This window comes from Colias croceus, chromosome 13 (genome assembly GCF_905220415.1).
Source record: "Colias croceus chromosome 13, ilColCroc2.1".
Lineage (NCBI taxonomy): Eukaryota > Metazoa > Arthropoda > Insecta > Lepidoptera > Pieridae > Colias > Colias croceus.
The window spans coordinates 7,042,286-7,067,508 of record NC_059549.1 but is presented as its reverse complement, the minus strand read 5'-3'; the positions used below and the strand labels follow the sequence as shown (position 1 = coordinate 7,067,508).

Here is a 25,223-nt window from a genome sequence, read left to right as displayed (position 1 = left end):
GCTGAGACATTTTTTTATGAATATTAAATATTATCCGAACTTAGCCTCAAGTTTTATTAAGTCTTGTTAAAGAATTTTTCAAGAGGTTAAGGACTTATAATGAAAGACAAAACTATGTTTAACGAAAAACTAAACTGACTTCAAATGGTCAGAACAAGAGGAAATGTAGATGGGACCACTCAGGAGGCTTGAGTTTTAAATGAAAAAATAATGAATCATCAAAATTTACCTACCTACTCCTCTGTCTTTTTAAGTCGTTTGAAAACTACAGAGTTATCATATTGGTACAGAGTTATCATACAGTATACTGTACTTATCGTAATGAATTTTCCACAAATACAATTTTATTAGTAACAGATTGAATAACGATGACTGCAAGTACTTAAACAACAAAATATAATCTGTAGCTTGTATAACAAGTAAGAGCAAATTAAATCAATATGAATCATCATTAAATATTATTATTTATAGGCAGTTTGCTCTTCGTTGGATGCTAAGGTTGGATGCATTTCAGGAAATATTAAACTTGAATATTTTCTATTAAATGGTTTACGGTCGAAACTATTGATATAAGTTGTTGTGATAAACATTGAGTATATAATATATAAAAGTATGCATATACGATAACGACATGAATCTAAAAAGTAGAGCGAGTAGAGCGAATATTTAAAAAAGTCACTTCAACCTGCTTCAACTTGCTTTACTTACTTACTTAACTGAATAAAAAATCGTAAGTGCCTATGCCTGCAATAATTTGAGAATGTATTTTGTTCAGAAAATAGTATGGCTTACTTTTGAAATAAACAGTTTAAAGTATTATACGCTCAACTCAAACACATTTTATTAAAAATGAAATGATCTCTGTTGGTAGGATATGAAGACAATACTGAATCTTTTTGTTCCCCATACAGTTTTGAACCTCGGCTGCATAAATATAAAGTTTACTTTGGACTGCAAGTAATTTATATTATAATATTGTTTACCTGGCGAAGAAGTTTTACGAAAGCTACGAAATTATGCTCTCGGAAGTTGATCTGAAGTATCGTAGTTGTATTTTCATTAAACATTGAATTTGAAACACAACTTAGTAAACATAAAAACGAAAAGAGGATTGTGACTGCAGTACAAATAAATATGGGCTGATGATGCTGATGAATAAGTTCAATAACTACACGAACACTGATGTTCCTTTAGTCCATGTTTAGTATGTAAGACCTACTGGTTAAATATGAAAACTACCAGGGTAAAATCACACGTAATAGATCTCTCTTATATAAATTATGACATCTTTATTAGGAAAGATAGCTAGCAGCCGGCGCGTAGCGTCCATCATTAAAGTTTAATAATTCAGCGCAAAAAGTTCTGTAGGTAACCATTGTATTATTTAAAACGCTAAATGACGTTACCTTTTTAATATTAAGCGCCTTGAGTAGTGAATCCGATCAAGTAAATACTCATTTAAATTGTCTTATGTTTGTTTTCTGTGTTAAATGAATAAATGTGGAATAAATACTCTCTGACATTTCACGCAATGCCATTTATAATAGTCCCAATTAGTGGTAAGTTAAGGGTGTTCTTTGATGGACATTAGACAATCTAGAAATTCGTATATATGTCCAATAAATAAATGTAAATCTATTCTGTGCATGCATATAAGTCTACCTACTACTTATATTACTACTAATATTCATTAAGTTTAAACGAAACTTAAATTAGTTAACTGATTTCGTGAAACACGAGGATAGTATTCTGAACTAATATAGTACCTATTCGGATATGATTGGATGCATGGATTGTTTCTTCTATGAATATCGTATAATATTACCTATAAGCAATCCTGTGATATATTATGATATTATGAACCTACGAGATATTTTTAGTATACTTACGATCTTCGAGTTGAAAATATTTTTTTTAAACTACTCTATAATTGACTACTTTGAGGTCCTTTAATTAGTCAAGATTATGCACGACAAAACAGTTTTGTACTGAAATTGTTTTTGTAAGAAGTTTCAAAGATTTAATGATAACGGAAGTCGTCACGCCATCAAAGCTCTCGTGTAAGCTTTGCATACCGTGTTCCACCCGTGTTCTTACCGTGTAAACTCTATTCAATAGTATAACTTCGAAAGCCTACAGGTGGGGTTGTGAAAAAGTTTCACCAAGAAATAAATTAATAATAATCAATCGGCCAAGTACAAGCGATATCAAAAGCTAAAGCTAGTCTTATAGGTATTACATAACTGAAAATCGCTTAAAAATATTCCGCTCGAATTTATACTTGTACGGTGTACCATTAATTTTTCATCGCAGTATAACAATCCATTAAGAACTTGTTGGATTTATTTTATAATACAATGCCGGAACAAGTAACTAACAAAGGCAACTATTATAACAAATAAAAAATTCTCAGAAGCGTTAACCTTCATTGTTATTTTAAAATGTAGCGTTCCAATTAAAGTAATTTTTGGCAATGGACATACATAGCTGCTATAGTTACAATAATTATTGTTATATAATATTGATAATATGTAACTAAGCTACCTGTTATTAAGGGGACATTGCAAGTTTAGTCATTATTCTAATTTATATCTTCATATCTAATAATTGAACCGAATTTCATGAATAACAGAATATGAAAATTTTTAGCGGAACTTTGAGACATAAAATATGATAAATTATTATAGAGGAGAATTTAGCAATATATACTTATTACACACGTTTTAACTTGCTACTCATACACAAAGATAATATATCATGATATCTTTTTGATGTTTGCTGTTTATTTTTAAGCGCTTTGCAGAGAGAAAGTTTAGAAAGACCGCTTTCTTGAGTCTGTTATTTCTCATCAAATGGCTTTTGTTTATAAGACTTTGTTCAAGGCTGCAATGAATATTTCATGACGAACTAAGATCGACCAGTTCAAAATGTTTTCATAGGTCAAACATTAAAAAAAATATTGCCAGTGCTTTTCATATAAACTGATTCATGAGTAAGGTATTTATAGAAAAATCGTAATCATTATAACAGCTATTGATGCGGTAGGTACGTAATGACCATATCGGTGTCAATGTTAGCTTTTATAAAGTTTTTGAAGCCATAATATTTTGTTGCGATTTTTAATATATTTCACTGATTTCGACAATATTTTTGTTTGCCAATGTTTGGTCGGTAAATTTGAAAAAGGCTTTTATATAAACTTTTTTCATTGTCTGAGTGCAGCAGCCAGCATCCAAGTGCAATCTCGCTTTTCGCGTGCTATCGACCGTTGTAGTGCGGACCCGTTCCTTGCGCGCGCACAGACACACGGCCACACTAGTGATGTACAAACTTTTTTCTTAATTGCCATGATAATCATCAGGCTGCCACCAAAAAGGTCTACTTTCGTTTTGTTGTAAGGCGGAGCAGGCGTGAATTTAATCTTTAGTTATTTTAATGCTATTGGGTTGGTATATAGGTAGGTACTTAGTTCGTACTGTTTCTGTCAATTGAATAAATTTACCTCAATTAGTTATCGTAAACTAATTTTGACTGTAATGAAACGTCATCTTTTCACTATTAATTTTAATGTTTATGGTCCACGTACCTACCTATAATGAAAGAAAGCCTCGAGCATCTCATTTAAAGCTTTTTTAATTATAAATGAAATACATTTAACGAACACGCCAGTATAAAACTAAATTACTAAGTTATTATATAAATAATATCATTCAAATACTTACTTCAATAAACCAATTTTTAAAAGAACTTCTAATGCATTATGCAAAGCATGAGTCATGACCAATCATCGAAATTCAGAAATACCTAATACATTTTCAATTACACTGAAATCTTTTGTCTGTATACGCGTAATAAAAACAAAAGTACCTGGAACCGATCGCCCCAAATCTACAACAGTTTAATAACCGCTATACTTTATATTTCTTGAAGTCTAACTTAACCCTAATTAGATCGCATAACGCAATCTTCAAACCGAGCTATAAACAACTTTGTTGACTAGTGTTGTAATGTGATTATCGGTTGCGAGTTGCACACGATCCAGCTTTATCGATAGCGCGGCTCGAGTTGCGACATTGAAGCAGCGTCAGACGCCGCATGGCAGACCGCGGAAAACACCGCGTCGCGCCTATCCCGGCGCCTACGAAGAAACAGTACGCGTATGTGCCGTGCCCGAGATCGGAAGAAGTTGGAACTGAATTCGCTTTACAACTACTAAGGACCCATCACGAAGAACCTCCAACACCCGAAAAATCTCCACCAGGTAGGTTTTGTCGCATAAAACTTTTTGGCGGGAAAAGTTTGACAGGAAAATTAAATAACATAAATTTATGTTTGATGCAAATTATGGTTATAACTTTATAAGATGTGATAAGTGTTAACCTGATGGATAAAAATTATAATGGCTTTCAGAAAGCCAGATCACAAAATATTCAATATCGGTTTTGATAATTGTACATAAATACTGGTACCTACTTAAATTAAAAACGTCAATAATGACAAGAAATAAAATTTTCAATTGGATTATTTTTAGGATTGTATAGCTTGTGAATATTATTTACTTATTTCTCATGCTCTATATAAAATATGTATTTATGTCATATTATATTTTTTAATTTAATAAATTTACTTGAACGCGAAATGGCTTTTTTGTTCGGGTAATAAATTTTGCCCAAAGGTGGTCTTTTAAATATTTATATAGTGTCTGTATCAGTTAAATTACAAAGATAAAGACAAAAATAAGAACCTAAAGGAAATTGTATTATTTTGTGTGAAACAAAAGATATTAAATAGATATCATTGACATCGTTCAGGCAAACGTACATATGAGATTTTGAGATGTCCTATAATATTTATTTATTTATTTATTAAGGGTAGCTTTTCAAAGTGGCTCTTAATAATATATTACGCTCTAATTAAGCTTGAAAATGCTTTTAAATATTTAAAAGATATTAAGCGGGTTTCAGTTGAAACTAACTCAAAGGGGCGCCGCGGCCGGTTAATTTACTGCAATTTAATATTTATATTTCACATATTTCAAGTGTTTTATGCCAAAATGATTTACGTAAATTCGATATTAGGTATATCAAGTTTTCTTTACTTTTTACTTTGTTCCCATATTAAATCATTTTTAGAGATGTACATTACAATTAGACATACCTAACATCATCACTATCAGTCCGTATATTCCCACTGCAGGTATCTACACAGTCCCCCTGACACTACATGTACTAGTATAGTATTATATTATCTGTGCTACATATAAATAATTAACACATAATGAATATTTCAATTTTTTAACATTCCACCAATTAATTACAGTTCAAAGATTCCATAATATTTAGCTATAAAATTGTATGAGTAAAAATCTTGGAAGATCACGTGTTGTTCCAGAATTAGCAAGCAGTTGCCGCGCATATGTCGTTAGTTTAATATAATGTCAACGTTATACAAGAACAAATGAACACATCATAACTAGATTGCCCACATATCCTATCGTATCATCTACTATGTCAACATATTGAAGATGTGTAATATGTGAGCCTATTTGAATCAATCTATCCTATCTTCTAGTTTTTAAAGTTCAGAAGAGATGCTGTAGAAGATAAATTTCGATAAAGGCTTCTATGATTAGGTTTTGGTAAACAATATTTGGTAATACAATAAAGAATAAATAAATACCTAATATTTATTTATTCTTTATTGTACATTGGGTTTTATCTTATTTTATAAATATCTTAATTGATTTAAATGTACAAATGGCGGCCTTATGGCTCTAATCTTAGATTATATAATAATAATCGTTACTAAATATTCTATATTACTTTCATTTAAAATGGTTATATTTAAAAAATAAATACTTATTATATTTAAAATATCCCATGCTTTGTTATGTTTTCCTAGAATAAGTATTAAAATATCATCAGAGTGTTACTTAAGTAATCTATAGGTAACTAAGTCATAAAATTTATATTCTATCTAAGTCCGTAAATTATTAGAGAATTTATTATTAACTAGCTTCCGCCCGCGACTCCTTCCGCACGGAAAAATTAAGTTTTATTTTTTTCTACGTATTTTTTCGGGATAAAAAGTATCCTATTTTATGCCCAGGATAATAAGGTATAATTATACCAAGTTTCATCAAAATCGAACCGTTAGTTTTCACGTGATGCCTGAACATACAGACAGACAGACAGACAGACAAAAAATTTTTTAATCACATATTTGGGTTTGGTATCGATCCAGTAACACCCCCTGGTATTTATTTTTTCAATATTTTCAATGTACAGAATTGACCCTTCTACAGATTTATTATATATGTAGGTATAGATTGAAACTTAACTACAAATCAATAGAATAATTTGATTGGTTAAAAATGTTAAATAGACCATGCAAGGAATCAAACCGTAAAACAAATGACAGAACTGGAAAAAAGTTTTGAAATAAAAATTAAAGCATCATTAAAGTGCCAGCACCAATATATTTTAATTTTTATATGTAAAATGTGGTGTTAGTAAGATTAGTCTTTAATTGTAGCAAACTGTAAGTAGTCTCGCGAGATTCTTACACAACAAAAAGCAACAACACTTATTTTACTTACCCAGTATCATTTTAATACACCTAACAAAGGCGGTTAATTGCGCTGTAATAATACAAGAGTCAAAAGTAAGATCCGCAATGCGGGGGCATCTCTTGTTACGGTTATATCACCGTAGATTCATCTCATGTAAGATAAAATAGTTTAAAATATATTCATTAAAAGATGGTTATCTTTAATATTAGATACGTTAACGTTACAGTTTTCTTATTTAACATATTGTGTTTACATGTTAACTAAGAAAGTAGTTCCCCAATATTGTGGCTGCGTATGGGGAAGGAATAAAGGGAGCAATAGAAAATTTTCTGTTTCGTTTATTTTCAAATACTTACATTTGCATGTAAAATACAGACTTATTTTATATTATGTTATAGGTAAATGCAGCAAATTAAATTGACTATACCATGTATTTCACAATGTAGGTACATTTTGTAATAACAATAAAGGTAGGTTAAGTCAATGCTTCCTTATATCGACACTCTGTGTATCTTCTGTAGGTATACGTAATAGAATTCATGTTTCAGTAAGAGTAGGTACATTTCCCATTCAAATGTTGGCAGAATATTAAAGTTCCCTTCGCTTCTAACCACGACTCCGACTTCCATATTTACAAAGGTCGCTAGAACCATGTTCTTTGATAGAGCTTTTTGTGCACAAAAGATATTTTGAAAGTGTCTTACACTATCAAAATATCTTTTGTGTGTTACTTCTGAGTTATACATATATCTACATAAAATAATATAACAAATAAGAAATTACCTAGAGATAAGAAATACATACCTAAGTAGGAACAACTACCAGTGCGCAGTCTAATAATTTATTATCACACTAATAAGAAAAAAATGTATATCAATCATCAATCGTACAGGATTATATAATCTGTGGTACAGGCAAAACATATAAATTATCCTAAATATCCATAGAACAAGAAAAGGAAAAATTCTACATGTATCTGGATGGAACCACATTTTTAATAATAATCAAGGTACATTCCGGTACTGAATTGTGGTATTGTTAGACGTATGTGTGTAGAACGAGGAACCGGTCGAAAATTTACATATTTGACTGTACTTGTTTAACAAATTAGCTATGTTGTATGGCTGTAGTGAAAATTTAATGCGTAAAGAAATACACGTAGGTAAGTATTTCAACTTCATTCGCATTTTTTAAATGTTAAAAACTACCATGTTCGTATACGCCTGGGTCTACACGGGATAAAAAATACCTAACCTGTCTTGTTTGTGTGTCATGAGGACATGAACCTATTTTTATTTTTTATGAATCCGATATGGTTTTGAGTCCTTAGCTAAATAATTATTAATTATTTTCGTCGACGTCGACGACCCAAAACATCCTTTTTTATAGATAATATTATTGAGAAATTTAGATAAATCATAGACCTGCATATTATCTAGTTGTTATAGAAAGCACCTACCAACCTAACGACCTAGGTAAATAAAAAAAAAAAAGATTTTCTAGTGCTTCTTATGTTTAAATGCTTCTATGTTTAGAAGCTCAGTCAGTTCATAACAAAATAATTCTCGCTATAGTGGGGTTAACATTTTACAAGTATCATTGTTTGAGTAACAAGTGATGTGCAGTGGAGGGTTTAACTGGGTCGAAACCTCAGATGGCAGCTGGCTAACAAATCCCACAGGCCACAACGTGACATTAAATTACTGAAAATGTATATTTGCCTCCGATATTTTGATGTATTTCCTTTGATTGGTTGGTTCTCCAACTTCAATATCCATGTCTTGACTTATTCATCGTCTCATCATACAGAAAATATTATGTACTCAACATATTCTATAAATAATTTTAGCTCTACATTACCGATATAACCTAAGCAAAGCGTAGTATTATGAAAAAATCTAACATAAAAAAAATCAATCACCGCCTTACCAATAAAATTAAGTTCTTATTTTTGCTGACCCAGAACTATTGATAATTTGATAATAAACTCAAAAATATTATTATTTTTTCGCCTAGATTTCTGGACACACGCCTACAAACGACATATTCAAGGCGGACTGTTACCTAACCAAACGATTAAAAGTTAACAAGCCTTTAAAAAGTTATAAGAGGCTGCTTGTAGAAAAATCTACTTCAGATCCAAGTGCTTAAATGTGGTTGAGTTCTTTTTCACGAGCTTTTCTTCGTTTTATACTTAATTATGGGCCGTACTTAAATAGTTAACATAAAATTTATTTGAAATAATCATTTGTATAGAATTTTGAGATCTACAACATTGGTCTGAAGTATTTTTTGATAAAATTCAAAAAACCTGAAATTTTGATCTTTGTCCCCGAATTGAAGCGACATGGGGACTATTGAACTAGAAAAGACGACCTCTAGTAGAACCTACCTAAACTAGAGGTCTTCACCAAAATTTAGCTGTGTCGGAATTTTCTTTCTTTCAATACTATTTTCAGGTTTAATTTGACCGGATTATAAAGAAATTAATATCAGGATATGTGAGGTATGTAAAATTAAATAAACGTAACACGTTTCTAAATAGGTTTAAATTTGACGGAGGTATCTTCGGTGGTACTTAGATAATGTCTGAATACTACCTTTTCTTGGGAAAATCCAGGTTGTAGAATATTAATTAATAGTTCGAGGGAACCGCAGAAAGAAAGCTAGTAGAAAATAAAGTATTCAATTCGATTACAAAGTCTTACCTTCAAGGCTTTTATTTTTAAATGAATACCTCATATAATATCATGATAGCCTGATGTTTTTACAAGGTAACAATTGCTTTAGACCTTTTCATTCAATTCTAATCGATAGCTTAGGTGTAAGGAATCTTAATTACTTAAATATTTTTCTATTAAAGCAAATGGACCAAGATTCATATCCTTTCAAATCAGATTTAAATATGTGTAGGATGTAGCTCTGCAATTACAAAGATAATTTAATTCTAGACACCACTTAAATATGCATGTCCCTTTTACCATACATTACGTGTGGAGAAGTTAAGCGGAAGAAAAATTACATTAAAACAAATAGAAATAGGTAATGCAGTCGATGCTAAACTCACGGGCACATTTAGCTTCGTCACAATACTGTTTTATAGCAGCTTAGGTTTTGGCACGCAATAAAAAACAAAAAATATTTGATATGTTTTTTATTCCATCGAGACATTGAACTATTTTTAACAGTCATTTTTAAGTGATAAACACAAAAATTCACAACACCAAATGCTTATGTACTATGCTATTCTTGACTAGTCTCTTGTTGCATATTTTACGGTGGTAAATTCAATAAATTTATATTACCACACTACAACTCCTAACTCCTTGTTAGTGATTATCCCTTTGGCTTATCAGTGAGCGCTCTTGGCCTTAATCTCCAATCGAGACATCGAAGCATCTTGTTTAACAAGCTATAGTAGGCTTATCCCAATACCCGTAAATAATGTTAAATTCGGAATGTCCCCTAATACTAATAATTTTAACCTCCCACCTATGACGAGCTTGTCATAAATTATATTATTATCACTTGTGCAACAAGAGTCTAGTATCTGTATTATAATAGTATTCACTACCATTGAGATAATATTATATGGAGACGACACCGCCTACATCACTTATGTTCCGCTCAACATACGCCATATGGCGTAACTGCACGCTCATTTTTTATTTGTTTTAAAGTGAAACGCATCAAATATGCCTTCGTGTGTGTTACGATATTGCACAAATAATACAAATAATACGGAAAAGTGCAAAGGAATAACTTTCATCGGTAAGTACCTAACTAGATTTTTTTGATTTTTAAAACTTAGAGCAAAAAAATGGCGCACAGATTTTGTTCGTGGTGTCTCCTCCATATATGTATATCTCAATGTTCACTACATGTATAATTAATATACTTAATCTATCACATTTATATGCTGGATATTACACTATCCAAAAAACATCAAGAAAATGTTTATAAATATAAAAATTATAAAGTATAGTTAATTAACTTATTATATTGACTTAGATATATTAAAGTATAACATTTAATAGAAGTTGCTGGCTTCTGAGATTTAATAGAAATAACTATCATAAATAAGTTTTTGAACTACAAAATAATAGTTAATTGTTTAAAACATTTTGTGTTACATTTATAGTTGAGAACTGGAGGAAAAAAGTTTATCACTAAAATTGCACATTCATTAACACATAGGTATGTTTAATACCACATTAATATATATAAAGATAGACATTTAAATGTTTAATGACCTTATAAATAATGTCATAAATGCAAGGAGCAGTTACTATTATTATCATGCTTACATGTAAACGATTATCATGTGATAATCTTTTACATATTGTAAGCACTTAAAACTGTTTTCTATTCTTATTTCTAAACACAGGAAGGAAATATTTCGATTATCACAAATAGGTACTAAAATTTCCCACAATTTGTAAATATTCAAAATTGTTATACCATAGACACCAAAAAATACATCAAGATTTTAATTAGAGACAATATTATCTCAGAGAATGTGCAAATCTTAATTGTAAACACATTTACATAGGAAATGGTTTGGTTATAATCATTTTAAAAACTTCAATAAAGGGATTATTTTCAAAATTATAATGTTCAGAGTTAATTATGAACGCAGAAATGTGTGGTTTGTTCACTTTTAATTTAGCTTTATTTAATATTTGCATTTGTTTTGTTCTTTTGGCATCAGTTATTGGGACGTAAATGTGAAAACAATACAGAAATGCACATTTCTGAAACATGATTGAAGGATCTGTTATCTCAAAGCAATTATCTGATACGTCTACTAGATGCACATTTTCTAAAGCTTGACATTGACTGAAAGATGAGATCATAGTTTCGAAATCCATGTCCTTTGTGACTATTCTTAAGTTTTTTATTGATTTACTCAATGGCAGAGATCTTGCAATCGACTTCACAAATGTTACAAGAGGAGCTTCAAAATTCAACGTCTCCAGTTTATCACAGCATCTGAATAGAACATTAAAGAATTCTCCACTGTAATGTACTTTTCCTTTCAAATACAAATAAGTCAGCTTGGATAAAAAGTTGCATGATGGAGATAATGTTCTAGGCCTAATTTTTAGACCATAGAAGCAAAGTGTAAGTTCAATTTTTTCTTTATCTTTAAAAACAGTATCAAAATTGAGAAGCGAGTTAGGTTGTCCAACTCTGGCTCTCTTGAATGTCGGTTCTACAACACTGCCAGATGGTTGGTCATCATCAGGGTCCAAACAGGTAGTTTGAAACCAATCATAGTTTGATGGCGCTGGGTCTTCACTTGTAGATTCAAAATAGAAGGGAAAATATGCCTTTAGGCATTTTAGCAAGTTTTGGAAAAATTTATCATCAAATTTTGTTTTATCCTTTCTCCAAAACAGGAACATAGCATTATGGACTGTACTTCGTCTATATTCTTTTAGGCTTCCTGCATCAATATCAAATTTCTTGGCAAAAAAGTCAGTGAACAATGGGGAACAGTATACTTCTAAATATTCAGTTGTTAGTGGTGTAGGTTTAAGGATAAATATGCATTCACATGCACAAAGATTGTCATCACGAAGCAAAGGCGATCCAATCAAAAAATTTGTACAAGCATATTTCCATGAGTTCAGACTAAAGTATAAATAAAAATTTTTGAAAGAGAAATTATCTGATTGACATTCAACAGTGATATAGGATATCTTTGTTTCATTCAATATAGTGAATTGTAAGTGAAGATCTTTAGCTTTGCCCAAGATTACGGGTGCTATGTTATTATTTAACAAATTACTTTGAGATCCAATAAAATGTATGCTTTTAAAATCTTTAAATGTTTCTTGGCACCGTGTTAAGAGCTTTTGAGAAAGTTGTAGACTAACATATTTTTTCTCAAATATAAAATTAATTGTGAGTTCCTTTATTGTTGGGCAAGCCTTATGAATATCTAAAAAATCACAAATTGTTATATTTGTGTATCCCAAATCTATTGACTGTAAGCTTTTTAATCTCTTTGCTGCTGCCAGTAATATTGTTTTATTCAAATTTCCCACAGCCGACAAATTAAGTACTTGAATGGCGGGTGATATATATTTCATTAAATCATGATTAAGAATATGAGCTGAAGCCAGGGTATTGTGAGTTAAATTACATATTTTCACACTTCCATACATACGAACTATGTTCCTCGTTATATTACAAGTGTTATAAAGATTAAAGATTGATGGCATATCTAATAATTTTACAATTTGAAGGAGAATTTCCTCCGGTAAATTGAGTAGAGAAGACATTTTGCAATAATTGGTTTATAACACAGACTCGTATTTAAAAACCTTAAATTGGAAATTACTTGAAGCTCATTCAAGCAATTCAATATTAACACATTTCATTTTCACATAAAACAAAGAATATATCATAATAAACGACGAATCAATAAATATAATTTATACGCCCCGAATACCGCACAAAACTGTAGACTGACACACGGTTGTCACTTGACAGCCGCATTGACATTTCTTTGTTCGGTCTCGTTCAGCTGTATTGATTTTTGTAGCTTTGGGATTATTCAAGTACAGGCTATTCACAATGTGAATCGAAATGGGGCATATCCAAGGAAATATAATAATATATTTCCATGGGCTTAAACCTGTGGGCTCAACAAACATGGAAAGCGCATTTACGGTGTTTATAATAAAAAATAAATGCGTTTATCCGTAAAGTTGAGTGAATATTACAGTTTTACTTTATTAATGTAAGATTGAAGTTAAAAGTTTAAAATTTAACCTGAATTTTATTTTTTCGTTCGTTCGTTCAAATTGGCGGCCTTATCACTTTGGAACGATTTCTACCAAACAACCTTGGGATATAAAAGTATAGTTAAAAATGCATCAACAAAGTGTAAGATTGTCAGAGGAGCGCATAAGTTCATGAGATGAGCACATGAAGACAATTTTTTAAGAAGGAAGGAGTTGTATCGAATAGGAATGTGTAATAACAGGGAAAGGAGGTGCGTATTTCGGCAAAGGCGGATAGCTTAGATCATTAAAGGCGGATAGAGAGCTTTGAGTTGGAGTTGTGAGTTCTTTTCTTTGAACAATAAATAATAATAATTAAATAGATGAAAACACAATAAAAAATGCTTATATTTTAATGACATTTATTTACGAAACAGATATCATTTTTAAGAATTTGCCACTGCTGGGATAATTTCCTCATAGCTTCGAATGCCCTCAAGAAATACTGAGACTTGTAGACATTCGTTGTGTTCGTGTAGACCGGGTGGCGTCCGGCGAATCGGTGAGAATCCTAGAGCAGGTGCGCCAGCTTTACGTACGTAACGGGAATCCGTACCACCAGGGAACGTGCGAAGTTGTAGTGGTATTTTACTGGAAACAAAACTTTTTATACGAAATATGTTCTAATAAAACGTAACGTTTATAGCACTGAATAGTTTTTGTTTGTTTGATTTAACGCTTCACCCACATATCTACTTATATTTTTAAAATCCCTAGTGACTATATCTGCCACTGTACTATACTATTAACTATTCTGTGCACGAGCGCCGCTAGTAGGTATATTATATTGAACTAAATATGTAGGTAGATAGAGTATTTACCGAAACACAATTTGCTGACTGCTGTAATTTCAGCCCAACCCATGTTTTATGATATTATATTACTTTTATAATAATAAGATTTAAAACTTCTCATTTTTCTCAGAAGAATTACATAAACTTAATCAGTTGAAAGAAACTTACAGTTTTTCTATCGTAGTCTTGAATGCTGTCCAGTAAGGATTAGAGTCGTTTGTTGGTGTTGGTGGAACATAATCATCTTTCTGCTCAAACTCATATGTTACGTTAGCTCCAGCTTCCTTGCACCAATTTTTTATCTTGAATAAAAATGGTTCTAAATATAGGTACATATACATAATACATAAGTATGTATGTAAATAACTATTACTAGGTATATATGTATACTTGACAGAACATAATATTGATAAATTGCAGGTATAGAATAATGTGCCCGGAGATAAAAATATATAAAACCGTTGAATTATCGGCATATACCCGAGCATTCTTACCATGTTTTCAAATTCGGTAAAGTCGACGGACAAAGCCAGTCGTATATCGAAACTTGCTGACAATTTTTCTGGTACAACATTGTTCTGGATGCCGCCCTAAAAGCAGAAATCCCTAATTATAATAAATAGAAACTATTGTTCGGCTAACACGTGTGAGTAAATGTTACATAAGTTTTCCTGTAGGTACCTATACATCATGCGCAGCCTTCTTTTCACTGAGGTTTGCAATTCGATGCGGTTTTTTCACAATCAAAAATAGGACGATATGATTTATTTTTATTTTAGATTTTAGAATTCTACAGATAATATCTTACTCTGTGGTACCTTCTACTACTTTTTATGTTATGGGTAGGTATGAAGCCACTTGTGTAAAAATAGTCTTGTGTAACCATGATTTTACCTACCTCAAGCATGGTCAAATTCACAGTTGTGACATCTCCTATAGTCAGCTGCGCATTATCTTCTAGTTTCTTCTTCGACTCCTGACGCAAGTCCATAAACTTGTCGATAATGTAACGCATCTGTGGACACAAAAAGCATTATTCAAGTTTTATTAAAACTTCTTTGTTTTGTTAAAAGTTTCTATTTAAAACGTCAATAGAAATATAAAGCAAAAACGACGAAACTCAATTCAAAAACCTTATCAAAAAGAGTTCTTCATTACGGCTGTCGAGGTTTAAAAGGGATAAAACAATGGAGACGGTTAAATCGTGAAATAAAATTTCTCGTCGTTTATATTGTCGTGGATTCGATAAACAATGCGAATACTATTTCCATTTCAAATCTCATTTCGTTTTCAGTTTCGATTCGTTGATATGTTGCTTGTTCTACGTCAGTTCCGTGTTCAATGAGGTTCAATGTAATTGAAAATTTTCTTCAAAATTCAGGTTCTCTTATTCTTATATAAAAACCTTTAGCTACCTATCTCCTTCCTATCTCTATATTAGATTGTTATACAAATACACATATACAAATTGTTATAACTATTAAAAATAAGAATTCACGTCTTTCATTCTTGAAGTAGTTATAACTTATAGGTAGGTACTTAGTTGGGTATTTATATGTATTAATTAATGTTAGCTGTGATTTACAGTTTCGATTAGGTACAATTTCGATTTGCTGTATTAATTTCTTAATGTATTAAAAAAGGAAAAGAAAAATAAATATTTCCTTATTATAATAATGTTTTATTATGTATGTAAAATTTAAACTTTAACTTTTTAAATTGTTTGCTGCTGATTGCTCCAAATATGGTTCAGTGTTTTCAGTAGAAAATTACTGTAGCTAAGGCATAAGCTATTGTGGCATGATTGAATTAAATATTTGTTAAACTGAATTAAGGTTGTAGGTATAATAATTTAGAATGTTTTATGTTCACGCAATCGCTGACGCAACTATTAAGTAAATTTACCCCGACAGTAGAAGAAAAAAACTTTTTTATTATGTACTTAATTAAAATTCATACGTAGTTAAGCATTTACAACATTTGTATAATTTTAGTAACTTAGTAGTTACAGGGACATAATATATTGTTCAGAACTATGAGAATTGTAAACATGATCGTCACAATTAGGTAATGTACTTATTGATGAAACAATTGATATCATGGTAACGCGAGTCGCGAAGCAATAAAAACTGAAAATATTGTAGTAAGGAAACAACGATGAGTGAATAAAAATTTTTCTTATAGCTGTTGATATAACTAACTGTAAATAAGTCCCATGAAAATTGTTAGGTAGTGTTTCGAAATTGAGGTCTTTTATTCAAATTGAGCATGGAAATTGTTTAGTTTATAAACACGCGAGACGCAGCAAAAAATCATAAAATAATACGAAACTTCATTAGGCGGGAAACTAAACATTCAAGTTACATCGTTATGTATTTATGAAAAAAGAGCTTTTAAATATTCAACTTGGTTGGAAGCTTCTTGGTTGGAACGCACTGTTCTCCATGGAAATGCATAGATAATGTGATTAGGGAATGCTGGTCAGTACTTCAGTCGTGGATAATCTGACGGAACAAGGTTAATCGCGCATTGAATGGGCACTCCAAGTCATTTGGCGTTACGCCAATGTTTTGAATATTTACGTGGACTACTACAGGTGTTATAACGTACCTATCTGTATTTTTTAATGCTAACTCTACATATACTTAAATTACTATAAAAATATATTTTTTTAATTGAAACAATTGAATTGGAATTTGATTGAAGCCTACAAAACTGTAATATGAAGAAATACGGAGAACAGTCAGAATTGCAATTTTTCAGCATGCTTGAAAATTATTATACTCTGACTAAATAATTGCTTATATTCTAGGAGGTAGCAACGTTGACAAGTGAGCATTTTAGTATAGTTGGTTCTTTGATATGCTGTTCCTCTTGCTATTTCGGTTAGAGTCCGGGCTGTCTGGCTGGCCGCAGTGGTTGCGTTTAATAGTGCGCATCTTATCTGCACAGGAAAATATCCTTAATTTAAAGTCATTTTTTAACGCGTAATTTTTAATCGTTTGCCTTTAGATAGATCCATTAGACACACATTTTTTATTGCAAGACGTTTTTTTCGTTGTTAAATAGGTGCCAGACGCAATTTTTATTTCAAAATAATTAAAATATCATCGAAATAAGTGAAATTCCATCAACATGAGTCCCAGTGAAGGATAAGTAATCACTGTGTTACTTATACTATATATAATATTCATTTACTATTTACAGTTTTATTGCAACAATCTACCATATCGCCTCCTTTTTCCCAACGAACCTCAAATAGGACGTTAATGTAAACTTGATAAAAACCAAATTTCATCAAGAAATTAAAGACTTTTTAACGGATTTTAAACGCGATTTATTCATTGTATTATTTTCCCAAGTCTTTAATTTCAAAATGTATAATACTCGCGTAAAATCAAGCACTAGAAAATACAAATATCATCAAATTCATATTTATACCCAAAAGTGTAATAAATATGAAACCATCCATTAAAAATATTAGTTTACTAATTATTCAATATAAGTATTAAAAAAGGATAATATAATATAAATAATAAAGTTATTACTTACCTTTTAAGCGGACTCATGTTGATGTAATTTCACTTATTTCGATGACATTTTAGTTATTTTGAAATAAAAATTGCGTATGGCACCTATTTTACAACGAAAAAAACGTCTTGCAATAAAAAAATTATGTCTGATGGATCTATCTAAAGGCAAACGATTAAAAATTACGCGTTAAAAAATGACTTTAAATTAAGGATATTTTCCTGTGCAGATAAGATGCGCACTAATAAACGCAACCACTGCGGCCAGCCAGACAGCCCGGACTCTAACCGAAATATCAAGAGAAACAGTATATCAAAAACCCAACTATACTAAAATGACTTTTTTTTTAACGTTGCTAGCTCCCGTACTATTAAATGTGGTAGGTATCAAAGTTGTCAACAGATTTACATCACAATAGTAGGTATCTATTTAATATTATCTGCCAGCCGCTGCGAGCAAAACGTACAATAAAATCTATTATAATCATAATATAAAGTAAACCCTTTTTAATAGTGTCAATAAATGTCAGCCATTTGTTTGTTCTATCGGCCATTTTAGTGTTGTTTTGTGAAAATAAAGGCACATAGTTGCTCTGGTGAATAATGGCTTGGATTATTCATGAGAAATTTCCTCGCGGTGTCAATCCAGCAAAATATAATTTGTCTGAACTCCCTGACTTGCAATCCCAGGAGCTGTATTTCACGTAATTGGTCAATTTAGAGATTTAACGTAGAACCAAGTCTGAGCAGGGAAGTGAGTGAAACATTCAGCAATTCTGTAGTATCTATTATTGGATAAAAGATGATGAATAATATTCCTCACTGCATTTCGGCTACGGTAGCCAATTTCCTTGCAAATTAGTCAATTGAACAGGAGTTATTATGATTTGCGTTCTATTATAGATAGAACTATTATAGAACGCAAGTCATAGAACTTCATATCTATACATAGTGCTTACTAAAGTAAAAGTAATTAGTAGGTATGTTTTCGGCAGCGCTGTGCTTGTTTCTAAACTAAAGAAGGAATCAAAATAACTGATAAACTAAAGTCCTTTTCGCATTACCTACATCTAACTGGGCTTTTCACAAATAATTAAAAGCATACTTACGATATTTAGCGACAAAATAATTAAACAGCTTAATAAATCTGTTCAAGTTGAAAGCGTTTAAACGTTCTTAGCGCAAAATAAATGAGTTTCACCTTCTCGCCACAATTATCCGGGAGCAGCAGAGAGCCGTGGCCTGACTTCCCGGGGCAAATCACTTTAACATCTGTAAGAAGAATTTCTTATTTATATTGTGCTTTAAAAATCTTAAGAGTTACAGAATGTTGGTACGATCGTGGAAATTGTTTTTTTTATCTTTTTTTTAATGAATCTCTGCAACGTAAAAAGTTCACCAATGTTCATACCGAAAAAACACCTCGTCAATAGGATTATTACCTAGCTAATTATTCTATTTTTTAAGTTTCGACTATAGCCACTAGGCGACTTGCCAGGCCAGATTTCAATTTAAATAATAGAGTTAATTAATTTCATTTTTCCAAATAATTTTTATCTAAGTAATACTTACGCCAAATAGACCTCTCCGCGTTGAAAACAATATAGTCATCGGTAGGACTTGCGATACCCTCATCAAGCGCGAAACCAACATTTAATTTCTTGTAATGTTCCGATTCGACAAACTTGCCCATACCGTTGGCCCCACCGATTTCTTCGTCTGAAACATAGAAGCTGTATGTAGCTGGTATCAACAACGTTAATTCTCTCCTGCAATCATTACTCTTATCTAAATTATCATGTCGTTACAGTAAACTATCTAATTTGTCTTGAATGAACAGCATACGCTCCTCACCAATAATAATCACTAAATAAAAACACTTGCAGATATTGTAGTGTCCAATATTTATTTACTTATATTTTATACACTTTGATTATAAAATATAGACGTAAAGCAGAAGATATTATATAAATATGGGTCTCATATTACCTATCCGTATAAATACTATTAAATTTTAAGTAACTACTAAGGCCACTCAGTACTTAAACACACACTTTCAAAAAATTCCAATTTATTCCTTTCCGTGCAGGTCTTCAGAATTTTATGAAATAACGTGCCTCTAGGCTATGATATATAAAAGAGCTAGATACGTTACCCGCTCTCTATTTTGGCAAGAAAAAACTCAGGTAAGTGCCCGAGTTTCACTTAGTCACGCACCATTCAGCGTCGTGGCTGGACGTTCTTTTTGTATTTTAATCGGCAGTTGTTATTACGAAGTACATGAGTGAGACATGTATTATGTCTCGTGCGTGAGAGTGAAAGAGAGAACAACTGTATTGGTGATAATGCGTTAGTAAGTAGGTATGTATTAATTACGCTGTTTTTTAGTGCAATGATGTTGGCGTATGCCGCGTCTACTAGTATAATAGGTCATTGCCTCTAGGTAGTTACCTACCTATGACCTAATAGAAAAAATATAATTTAACAATCGCGGTAACCTATTGAATTCGAAATAGGAAAACGGATAAAAAAATGAATGCGGTTCTGAATTTGAAATTCGCATACCTAACGTTTTTGCATCATTCACTTCACAGTTCACGGTAGCTTTAGGAATAGACTTTTAAAATTGTCTGTTTAGAAATGCTTTAATATAAGTATACTAGGTTCTAAAATATATGGTTACGTATTCTGTAACTAATATAGCTATATAAATAAAAAATAAGAGCCGCAACTTAGCGAAGACTTTTCTTATAATAAACTTTTGTTTAGTCATCGTTAGAATTAAGAAACATGTAATTGTGTAAAATCTTCTAAAGTTGAATAGTTCTAATGTAAATATCTGACTAATCAACGGTTGATATAAAAATTTATTCGTATTATGTAAATTGTCATCAACTAACCTGGTACAAAGGACAAATGTATAGTCCGTTTGAGCGATATTCCTTTGTTCTTTAGCCTTCGAATAGTCTCCAAATACTGTATGGCCACGGACTTCATGTCTTGCACCCCTCGACCATAGACTACACCGTCTTCTATCTTGGCTTCAAATGGTGGGTATGTCCAGCTTTTCTGTTGAATTTTGTTTCATTTTAAATATCTTGATTTTGATTAAATAGCTTTGAGGTTCCAATATGGTTATGCTTTCAAACGCTTATCGAATAAATAAATAAGCGATTGGTTAAAATAATGTTACTTCGCTTAAATATTTAAAGCTATTAGAAGAAGAAGAAGAAAGAAGAAAAAACATTTATTCCTAGAAAAAGGTACACACACAAGAAGAAAACACAAAATAGTACAAGAAAGAAAGTACGATACATAAAATTAGACATCATGTTCGCTGAGAATTTCGTACTGTGTGTGCACTGCATTTCCAGAAAAGGGTCTTGACTCAGCTTTCTGCCATAGTCGCAGCAAGCTGCGACTACAGCGCTGGTATTCTGTCAAGACCGAATATTACGGATAGTACTCTTTCAAAAAGATTTAAAAACAGAATAATATTTAGGTACTTACTTAATAAATTGTATAATAAAATTGTTTCAATAAAACTAAATTTCTATGTCGTCAAATACCTTAAAATAGTCTACGGATAGCCTTGAAGTTTAATCACAACGTTGCATTTCTATATAGTATTTTAAATACGAACATTTTATTCAGAAGCTCCCAAGAGAACGATAAATTCTATGCAATTTTCCCTAAAGAAGAGCAGCGCAGCGTCGCCGGATTTAATTAAGATAATATTAGATAAGAAAAAAAATCAACAATTCCATTTATTAAAGTTGTAAAAGTTCTGAGTTTTGTCTCTTAGCAAAACCCATAATTTAAGGGAAATTCCAAATATATAGAGCAAAAAGAAACGACTCTACTACTACCATTAACCCATATTAAAATAAAAAAAAACATAATGTAATAATCTCACTTCAAACACTGGAACGACATCCATATGCGAGTTGAGAAGTATACTGGGCAGGCCTGGCTCCTGTCCTTCCCATGTCATCACCAGAACTGGCTTCTTGGGTACCACCTCGTAGACTTGCACTGGCAGACCCAAAGTCGCCGCTTGGTTTCGAAGATACGTGATACATTCATCTAGATACAAATTAAACTATGCTAAATAAGTCACGTTTCCATGTCTGCTGTTGAGGATGCAAAGATAGTTAATGTTTTAAGATAAAATTTGAATGTCTAATATTTTCTTGAAGTAAGGATTCATAGAAATAGAGACAAAATTTATATACCTACCTTAAAAAGTTAAGCACAACTAATACCTACAAAGCTAAAAGTTTTAACTCTAAAACGTACTGCATTTTTGCGTAACTGTAAGTATACCTACTGCGATTTTAATGCAGACACAGCTTACAGCTATTCATAAAGTGCAAACACGTAATAGTTATAGTGAGTATTTGTATAGATTACAATAATGTATGTGTATGTATACTGTGCAATGAAAGAGTGTAATACTTAAATCTAGTTATTGTGAAAAGATAATTAATTTTCGCAAGGGTTACCGTAAATGAATAGAAATGAGTTGTTATTTGGACAATGTTACCGCAATTAACGAGGGTAACGGGCCGTATCGTACAAAAAGCATTCAAACAATTAGAAGCTCGTTAACTTAATAAATGTTCGGGATAACACGCACACAATATACATACCGTAATTAATATTCGGTTGAACGCTTCTTATCCGAAGATAATCCTGCAGATTGCGGACCGCAGCTTGTTCGATATCAGAATCCGACATTACGGTGAAACTTCTTCGAAAATTTAAACACAAATTAAATAATGAATATTATTTATTCTTGCTTATTTATATTTGTTAATAACCACAAGCGGGGGAGGTGGAGGTGTATTCAACTATTATATCAGAAATAGTGTTATAATTTATGTATAACATGTGGTCCGCGTTGGTGACAGCGTAATGCCGGGATAAATTATAGTTATGATAGTTTTCTGCATTGCGATTTACGGTAAGAAGATAGATACATATATCAAATTTAATCCATACGTTCAGCGGTGTATCCGATAGAGCTAAAAACTTGTTAACAAAATTGTTAAAACCTTAATAACAATTGTCTTAATTAACAAAAGAAGTTAATAGATAATATAATGCAGTTAGTTCATAACAATTAAATTATGGTTGATTAACTCTCCCAATTCAAATGGGTAGATAGATAAATCAATTACTAAAATATTTGTAGTATATTTCAATAACTAATTATAAATTTCAACACTGATAAATAAGTCAGGATGGCCGAGCGGTCTAAGGCGCTGCGTTCAGGTCGCAGTCCACTTCTGTGGGCGTGGGTTCGAATCCCACTTCTGACAAATGCTTTTTTGTTATTATAAATTATTTCATCATCTCTATTACTACTGACGTAACAGTATATTTTTGTTGTGTTCAATGTTCATTATAATTTGCTTTCTTTAAACTACTAAGTTTTATTTAAAATATTTACTGGGTCACAGTGATTTCATGATTTGTTACTCATGTTTTGGAATAATTAAATAAAATGTAGGTTTCGATGTTACCCGAGCATTTTGTAATTATTTTTTTAATGGTACTACATACCATTAAAATGTTGTTGCTATCATGTCTCGAAAAAATAAAAGAACCATACTAATTTGACCTTTATTAGACTATTACCTTAATCTGCTGACATTTATTATAAAAAATAAACATATTACATGCCTGACGTGCCACAAGTAATAATTATTATAATATATTGGTTAAATAATACGGCCCATAACGTAACATAATATTGGGTGATAGCCAATGTTACCACGTCTCCAATAGCTATTTATGCAGTCCATACTTCGCTATCAATATACTATAATTGACATGTAACATCTGGTTTACATTGAGGTATATTATATGTAATAGAAATGTCCATAGATGATATTTTATTAAATCAAGGTTCTGAATTTGAATAAAAAATATTTCACTAGTAATAGACTTTGTATTTAACTGTTAGCTATGGTTTGTTAATTTTTATTTGAACGATTTAAACAAAACTTTGATTTGAGATTTAATAAAAGGGTGGTAACGTAATGAATATAATACTATGTTGAACCATTTACTGGTTGAACAAAATGCTTTCATTATGTTCTGCAAAAATATCTTTACCCTAAAATGGACCATACTTTTCTTATCATAATGTGGTATAAATAAAAAAGTTAAATTAAAAATAATTATATTGCTATATTCAAAACGGACAAAATGTATATTTTAATAAATTAATATACAGTACCAAACAACCTCGACCTCCCTAGCCTTTTTTGATACCTATAACAGAACCGCAGATGCATTGTCTATTATCGGGACATTGATAAAGTATTTCCCTACAAAACGAAACCGCAATGGTGCCGAATGCCGATGATTTATCACTCACTATCTTTCTATGATAATATGATATTGATGAATATTCTGTGCCCCGCGGCTTTAACCGCAGTGGTGGCTTTTGTTGGTCTTCCTCGTTAAATGGGCTATCTAACGCTGTTCTCTCAACATTTGGTAAATTATTTGAGATGCTAGTAGATAATCGCATCAAAAATCAGATCGGTACTTACCAGCATGGATTTAGAGCTAAGCGGTCGACTGTTACTAACCATTTAAATTTTACAACTTATATAAATACATGCCTAGACGAAACCCAGCAGGTAGACGTCGCATATTTTGATTTCCAAAAAGCTTTCGACAGAATAGACAACGATATCCTCTTAAATAAACTTGCTTCATTCGGGTTTTGCCCTAAGCTTCTGCAATTTTTTGCGAATTATTTAAAAGATCGTATGTAGTATGTTCAAATTGGCAATCTAAGTCACATATTTATTTTACTAAATCAGGAATAAGTCAAGGATCGACCTTAGGACCTACCCAGTTTTTAATCTTAATTAATGATTTACCAAATGTTGTCAATAGTGCTCAGTGTTTAATGTTTGCAGATGACCTCAAAATTTATATGGGAGTAAATAATCATACCCAGTATCAGGCTTTGCAGCGTGACATTGAGTCTGTTTTGAAATGGAGTGTAGAAAACCGTTTGTATTTTAATATCGATAAATGCAAAATTATGAGCTACTCCCGGTCTCGAACGCCAATCAACTATGTATATTACTTAGGTGGACAGTGTCTGCGGCGCGTTACAACAATTAAAGATTTAGGAGTTACTTTTACTTCTCGGTTAGAATTTAAGGAGCATATCGTTAACATATGCAATAAGTCTTTAAAAACTCTCGGTTTTATAATTCGTACTAGTAAAAATTTTACCGATATAAAATGTACTACTTCTCTTTACGAGGCATACGTCCGAAGTACTTTAGAATATAATTGTATTGTTTGGGATCCACGTGAAAAAAAATATGTATTAATGCTAGAAAAAATCCAAAAAAAGTTTTGTAGGTTTGCATTTAGGCAGATGTATGGATACTATCCATATATTATGTACCCTTCTCTGTATGTATACGGTATGACAGGCTTTTTTAGTCTTGAATCAAGGCGCAAATACATTCTACTAGTGCATGTATATCAGATGCTA

At 31.5% G+C, this 25,223-nt stretch overlaps 3 protein-coding genes and 1 non-coding gene across 4 annotated transcripts in view; 2 read left to right on the top strand and 2 right to left on the bottom strand.

The window, feature by feature from the left end:
* Positions 1 to 3,848: 3,848 nt before the first annotated feature.
* Positions 3,849 to 25,223, top strand: part of LOC123696837 — a 43,570-nt gene continuing 22,195 nt past the window's right edge. The window contains exon 1 of the mRNA XM_045643218.1: positions 3,849 to 4,261. Coding sequence (XP_045499174.1) covers positions 4,096 to 4,261 — 166 coding nt within the window. The 5' untranslated portion in view covers positions 3,849 to 4,095. The remainder of the gene's footprint in view (positions 4,262 to 25,223) is intronic.
* Positions 10,374 to 13,035, bottom strand: LOC123696836. The gene has a single exon (XM_045643212.1). The coding sequence runs from the start codon at positions 12,859 to 12,861 to the stop codon at positions 11,116 to 11,118; it is 1,746 nt and encodes a 581-aa protein (XP_045499168.1). The 5' UTR covers positions 12,862 to 13,035; the 3' UTR covers positions 10,374 to 11,115.
* On the bottom strand, positions 13,711 to 22,491 carry LOC123696839 (aminoacylase-1-like). Its single transcript, XM_045643219.1, has 9 exons — positions 22,342 to 22,491; positions 21,606 to 21,775; positions 20,590 to 20,758; positions 19,262 to 19,408; positions 18,891 to 18,961; positions 15,058 to 15,174; positions 14,654 to 14,749; positions 14,328 to 14,461; positions 13,711 to 13,956 (listed from the first exon to the last, which is right to left on the bottom strand). The coding sequence occupies exons 1-9, from the start codon at positions 22,427 to 22,429 to the stop codon at positions 13,752 to 13,754; spliced, it is 1,197 nt and encodes a 398-aa protein (XP_045499175.1). The 5' UTR covers positions 22,430 to 22,491; the 3' UTR covers positions 13,711 to 13,751.
* Positions 22,930 to 23,013, top strand: Trnal-cag. The gene has a single exon. It is a non-coding gene; the product is annotated as a tRNA-Leu (tRNA).